Source organism: Propithecus coquereli, unplaced genomic scaffold (genome assembly GCF_000956105.1).
Source record: "Propithecus coquereli isolate 6110/MARCELLA unplaced genomic scaffold, Pcoq_1.0 Scaffold228, whole genome shotgun sequence".
In the NCBI taxonomy this organism is placed as follows: Eukaryota; Metazoa; Chordata; class Mammalia; order Primates; family Indriidae; genus Propithecus; species Propithecus coquereli.
In genome coordinates this window covers 2,663,190-2,670,498 of record NW_012147819.1, presented here as the reverse complement: position 1 = coordinate 2,670,498, position 7,309 = coordinate 2,663,190, and the positions used below count along the sequence as shown (strand labels likewise).

The following is a 7,309-nucleotide window of genomic DNA, read 5'->3' as shown; positions in this document are numbered from 1 at the left end:
AAAAATAATACCGGGTTAATTTAATTTCCAAAGAGAATCATTTACAAGTCAATCTGTTTCCCCCATCCACTCTTTCTCCCAAGTATCTATTCATCCTCTCCAGTAATCCTTTATACCAGAAACATACAAGCTTCTGAACTCTGTGGGGGAGAGGAATGCTCACTTCCTGGGGGTTCCCATGTATACATGTTTTATTTGAAAAATTTTCTCTTATTAATTTGTTTTTTTGTGAGTTGATTTTTCAGTGAAACTTCCAAGAGCAAAGCGGAAATTTTGCTTTCACCCCCACAGTACCTTCTACTTAATTTTCCCTGTCAGACTCCTGACAGCAAAAAGTTAAGAAGTAGACTTAGAGTGACCACTATTTTTTTCTAAGACTAGGCCCATAGAGGAGCTTACATTTCTGATTAAGACGATTTTAAAGGAGGTTTTGAAAATGTTTATTTTAGTAATGGATGGCTAAGTTAGAAAGAAAGTTACTGCCTATAACTGCTTCCTTATAAAGTTCTGACTGGTTAGTGTCTATTTTTACCTAGAGTAATTACAATTTTTCAAATTCAGTTTTGGGAGCAAAATCATCTGCTTTTGTTTCTAAACTCAAATCATTTTTCAATTTACAGTACACTTTCCCAAATCTGATTTGGGTTTTAAATTCTTGCTGTGAAACCTTTACAATATATAACAATTATCATAAACACATAAATTTGTCAGATTGTGTATCTTTATTTAAAGAAATGATAGCTGTTTCATTCTAAATCATCTAAGGATTACAATTTTCACCTTCAAAAGCAAGGGTATGAAATTCTAGAAAATGCAAACTAGAGCAGTTGCGTGGGAAAGAGAGTGGAAGGAAGACAGACTGCAAGGTGCATAAGGCAACTTCTGGGAGTGATGGAAATGTTTGTTTTCTGAATTGTGGTGTCATTTCACAAATGTATACATAAATCAAAACAGACAAAGTTGTACACTTTAAATATATGAATTTTTCCTGTGAACACACGTGGGGCAAAAAGAAAAAAAAGAAAGAAAAAAGAAGAAAAACTATGTGCATTTTATTGTATTTTAATTATACCTCAATGAAGTTATAGACATACAAATTCAAGTGTTTCTTTGGGTTAGTTTCAGTGTTTTCCAAACTACATTCCATACAATTAAAGTGCAAGCACCCCTCAAAACACGAATCCCATAACCAAATAATCTCAAGAAAAGTTTAAGAAAGACAGGTTTAAAAATTAAACAGATTGCCACCTCAATTATTTAGTTTGCTAATGTACATTATGATTTTCCAAGGGCAGTATATAGTATAGTTTTCCCCAAACTTGTTTGACCTTAGAAACAGTTATTTTATGAAACAACTCTGAACATCAGTTTAGGAAGAGCTCTTAATGGGGTTAATACATAATGAGAAAACATTAAAAACAAAATAGAAAAAAAGCTTTAAATATGCTAAACATAGCAATTACAAACTCAAATGCCTTCCGAGGCAAGACTTTACACACAAAACAAGAACAAAAAGACGACCAAATGTAAAACAATCGATGCCTATTTGTATTGAAATTAAGCCTCCTGGCTTTTCCTTCAAAAAACTAAGACCAAACAAACTATCAAGAGTTTCCAGTTTGCTATCTTTGTGTTAAGAGATAATTATGTCAAATTCCTTTTAATGCTAGTTTCTAAATCACTTAGAAAGAGCATAATAGAACATTAGCTGATAAGAGAAAAAATTGTGATCACAGCGACAGCAATCTAGGTTTTGGTATGGATAAAAATTATAGCTCACTAGATAAACTATCTGGGCAAAAAACTGAAGAGAAGAAAAAAAGTCTTAGAAAAGATAGCAACTCTTTCAGTTTCATTTCTATCAGTAAAATCGGTCCTAATAATTCAAAATTTGAGCTATAAAGTTGTGAAGGAGGTAGTTCTAAGACTAGCATCACATAATTAAATTTTTATGCTAAGATTAAAATCTGTAATAATAAAGTGTAAGTCTCAAGTATAATAAACATATTTCTCTTTTTATCTAGAGAGTAACAGCTAATATTATTGAGCATTACTAAGTGCTAAAAATAACCATACAAGAGCAGTACAATTGAATCCTTATAACAGCCTTATAAGTACTATTATTATCCTCTTTGTCAAAGAGGAAACTTAGGCACAAAAAGGTGAAGTAACTTATTCAAGGGCACAGAACTGTATATGGATTGCTTCCGATGGAACCACGACATTCTTTTTGCCTCTACGAAGTAAAAATGAGTTTGGAACGTAATAATCTTTACTCAAATCATAAACTACCTTTAACTTCCTACTAGAGCTTATCTTTCTCAGTACCTAAGCAAAATAACTAAACAGTGAGTTCTAGTAAATATAACTTTCGTTCTAAATTATTCCAATAAGATTTTGGTTTAAGAAGACTGAAAAAAATGAGTCCCATTTTCAGATAAGTTTGAGAAATACTGGATAATCTATAAATAACACGCTCCCACTGTATCTAATTTATCATACTATTTACCATCTTGAGGGTTCAAGATACACTGGCATGTTAAGTTTTGAGAAGACCTGAATTACAGAAACCAGTTTAACTCTTTAAAAAATTTGCTTTGCATCTATAATTAACAAAGTTTATTATTATAATCAAAATACTTCACAAGGTTTCATTAGACAATTTTAAACATTTTATATTTTTTCTTATAGCCGTAAGAAAAATAATTTATAACTGGCTTTCTGAAAACTAAATATATCACTGAATATTCCTAAGAGATTTTTTCTTACCTGTTTATTTTCTCCAAATTCTTCTACACAGGTCCAGGCTGAAGAGATTATGTTCCCTGTCTGTAAGCAGTGAAGACAGAAAAGAATTGAGTCTTTAGATTGGAGTTATCCTTATTTTGGAAGTACATGGAATCCTTGATAACTTTAGTTAAAACCTTTTGTTCAATAAATGAAAAAGTAAATTTAGAGAAAAAGAAATAAATGGCAAATAGTTTTCTTAAGTTCTGCAAAGATGAACAAAGAGAATAGTATTTTGATATCTGAATGAAAATTATGAGTTAATACATTATCTGAAAAAAAATTTATCTTTCTAAATAAGTCAAGTTCTCATTAGTTTTTCTTTTTAAAAAGTACTACCTTACTAAGAAAAGATTTTAAAAATAAATGAGATCGCCCAATTTCTAATAAACAAAGTGCCAAAGCAGCTAAGCAAATTTGGAAAATACAAATGTTGTAGAAGGTGTAGTTATTTTACATATGAAACAGCATTTCTTTCCTATCTTAAAAAGAGAGATAGCCAAAATAATACTAAATTAAAAAAAAAAACAACTTTTGATTGTGAACAGCTAAACTTTTATCTACTTAAAACCTAACTTAACCATATATTATATAACTGTGGGCACCGATCCATTTTAGTGGTTATCTCTTTATATGTTTTAAAGCTTTCTGTTAAGAATGTATACCCAACTCTATGCTAAGAAACTATTCATAAAATTATAAACAAATGAAAAATGTTTGATGATCTACAGAAAACTATAGATTTTTAAATAACTGTTTGAATATTACAAATCAGTAGAAAAAAAATAGTCACAGTATCTTCTGTTTTTACATGATGAACTAGGAAACCCTCCTGGTAAGAACTAGAAAATGTAAAAAATTATTAAGAACAAAAAAATACGTCTAAAAGCATTAAGAATAATCAAGACAGTGACAAACTATGGGGCGATGATCATAAACAAGAAAAAAACCCAGAGAAATGTGCACTTCTTTGGGAGGTGCATTTCCTCCATAAGGGTTGTCCAATTTCCAAATGAGAGACAAGAGGATAGGGAAGGTGACAAGAGAGAGACAAATTTCTGAGGCTAGGAGGGCAAAAACTAGAGCTCAGAAGCTACTGATGAGGCATGACTGGCACCCTGAGTAAAAATGAGCCAGAAGTAGACCAACTTTAACAGAGACTAAATTCAACTTCTAATCTTCTCAATCCCCACCTGGATTAAGACAATCTGGGTTTGCCAATCCCTTGACCACCTTTCTGAAGCCAAAATAAATCCTCTCTGAATAGAGATAACATCATGCTAGCCTTCAAATTATTTCTACAGTTTTTCATATACAGTATCTGGCATTCAATTAAAAGTAACCAGTCATACAAGGAGATAAAATAAATATCACCTAAAACCAACAGAAACAGCAGTCACCAGTAATAGATCTATAAAATAACTATACCTACTATGGTCAAGGAAAAAAAAATACTAAAATTTTGGGAAGGAAACAGAAATCACAAAGAAGACAAATGTACTTCTAAAACTGAGAAATAAATCCAAAGAATGGTTTTATCAGCATATTAGACACAGATAAAAAAATTGTAAACCAAAAGACAGGTAAGAAGAAAATATACAGACTAAACATACAAAAGGATAGAAAATACAGAAAGAATATAATTGATACATGAGATACAGTAAAAAGGTCTAACATGTGTAAATGGATTATCATACAGAAAAGATAGAAAATGGAACAAAAACAATATTTGAAAACAGAACAACTCAGAACTTTCTAAAAAAAATGAAAAACATTGATCCAGATTTTAGAAGTGGTCAAAGTCTCAAGCAAGATAAAAACTCAGAACACCACACTTAAGTCCAACATAGTAAAACTTCCAACAATCACAGATAAAGAGAAACACTAAAAGTATTTGGAGGCAGGGGATGACGACTGAGTTTATGTTCAAAGGAATAAGTTGATTGACAACTGGCCTCTCTACAGAAACAATGGAAGCCAGAAGACAGTGGAATTATTACTGCAAAGGGCTAACCTAGAAAAAATACCCTTCTTTCAAGAGGCAGGTGAATTAAAAATAAATTCAGACAAATGAAAATGAAATCATGTGTTATGAGCACTGCACTGTGTCTGGGATGTGATAAAATACTAATTAATATTAGATTCAGTAAGTTAAGAATGCATGTAGGACTCCACAGGATAATCAACACTCTATAACACAACTGGAGAAAAGAAAAACAGGCAAAAGAAACTATCTGGAGGCAAGAAATGAGGAAAGTGAAATAGAATAGGCAGAAAAAATAGAAAGCAAATGGCAAGATGAGAGACTTAATCCCAACCATATCAGTAAGTATATCAAATGCAAGCTAAGCAAAAACTCTAAAGATAGACTTTGAACAAAACAAAAAAAGAATAATAGCAACAAAACACCCTAACTATGTATTAGGCCCATCTTAAGGCAAAGAAGCAAGAAAACTAAAAGATGGAAAAATGTATAACATACAAACTCTAGTCAACAGAAAGCTTTTTAGTTTATGCTAGTATCAGAGAGAATAGACTTTAAGGCAGAAATGCATGACGGAGAAGATAGAGTAACATAGTAAAATAATAAAAGTTTCAATTCATTAGACCAAAAATAACAATTCTAAATTTCAATGTACCAAATACAAAACTTTTTAATATATAAAGCTTTAAAAACTGACAGAAGAGAAAAAGATAAGTTTATAACTATAATGGGTGATTTTCATAACCTTCTCTCAGTAAATGATAAACAGACCAAAAGTCATGAAAGATAGAAATTTAACAATATGATTAACAAACTTGACCTAATTGATAACATATATAGTGTTATGGGTTGAACTGTGTGTTCCTCCCAAAAGACACGTTGAATTCTGAATGAACCCCTAGTACCTCGGAATGTGGCCTTATTGGAAAGTAATTAAGATAAGGACACACTGGAGTAGGGTGGACCCTTCATCTAATGTGACTGGTATCTTTGTAATAGAGAAACAGAACAGAATGCGATGTAAAAACACCAATACACAGGGAAAAGACATCCATGTTATGACAGGCAGAGACTGCAGTGATGCCATCTACAAACCAAGGAACTCCAAGGACTGCTGGCAAATACTAGAAGCTACAAAAGGCAAGGAAGGACTCTCCCTTACAGGCTTCAGAGGGAGCATGGCCCTGTTGACACTTGATTCTGACTTCTAGCCTCCAGAATATGGGACAATAAATTTCTGTTGTGTAAGCAACCCTGTTTGTACTCCACCCAGTTTGTGGTACTCTACCACCGTAGCCCTATGAAACTAATACATTGCAGTTAACTACAAACACATTTTTTTAAGCAACCCTGAAATATTTAATCAGGTCATTAAAAAATAGGGGCCTAAAATAATACAGAATATACTTTCTCATCATAGTAAAATGAGTAACAAAAAAATTACTACAAAAATTTCCATATGTTTAGAAATTAATACAAATGGGTCAAAAAAAAGTCAAAACAGAAAATATTTTGAAACAAATGATTAAAAATAAAATACATCAAAATGTAAAGGATACAACTCTAACCATACTTAAGATCGAAATTTATAAAATGCATATAAAAGAAGGGCTGAAAAATCAATAAACTAAGATGGCTTCTTAAATGATATTCCACATACTCAAAAAAGATATAATATCAATCTTACACAAATTCTTCCAGAGAACAGTACAAGAAAAAAATTCCCAACTCGTTTTACTAGGAAAAGTATAAGACAATCTCACTAACAAACAGATATAAAAACCCTAAAGAAAATATCAAAAACAAAATTTAGAAATATATAAAAAAGATAATGTACCATGCTCAAAGTGGGTTTACTTCAGAAATACAAAGCTGACGTAAATTTCAACCATCAATGCCACTCATCCCATTAAAAAAATAAATGGCAAAAATGATATAATTAAATAGATGCAGAAAAGTATGATAAAATTCATAATCCATTCATGATAAAAACTGTTAGCAAAATAGGAATAGAAGGAAATATCCTTAAGTGATAAAGGGCTTCTATAATAAAAGCTACAGCAAACATAATAACTTAATGGAGAAACACTAAAAGTTTACAAGGATGGCTTCTATCATCATTTGTATTCAATACTGGATAACCAGTTCTAGCCAGTGGAAAAAGGCAAGAGAAAAAAGAAAAGTATAAGGATGGAAAGGAAGAAAAACCTCATTAAATGCAGTTGACATGACTGTGTATATAGAAAAATTAAAGTACTGTAGAGTCAAACTATTAGAATCAAACAAGTAGGTTTTTTCCAATATATTAAAAAATAAATTGTATTTACATAAAATAACCATCAGAAATAAAAATCAGGACGGGCACAGTGGCTCACGCCTATAATCCTAGCACTCTGGGAGGCCGAGGAGAGAGGATCGCTCGAGGTCAGGAGTTCCAGACCAGCCTGAGCAAGAGAGAGACCCTGTCTCTATTAAAAATAGAAAGAAATTAGCTGGACAACTAAAAATATATAGAAAAACTTAGCCGGACATGGTGGC

General features: G+C 31.6%; 1 protein-coding gene across 2 annotated transcripts in view; it reads right to left on the bottom strand.

Annotated features, from left to right (window-relative positions):
* RBM46 (RNA binding motif protein 46) overlaps positions 1-7,309 on the bottom strand; it is a 38,960-nt gene that overhangs the window by 6,941 nt on the left and 24,710 nt on the right. Inside the window, exon 5 of one of the 2 annotated variants that reach the window (XM_012645238.1) lies at positions 2,770-2,829. The exons of the other annotated variant lie outside the window; for it this stretch is intronic. Coding sequence (XP_012500692.1) covers positions 2,774-2,829 — 56 coding nt within the window. The 3' untranslated portion in view covers positions 2,770-2,773. The remainder of the gene's footprint in view (positions 1-2,769; positions 2,830-7,309) is intronic. 2 annotated transcript variants of the gene reach the window in all.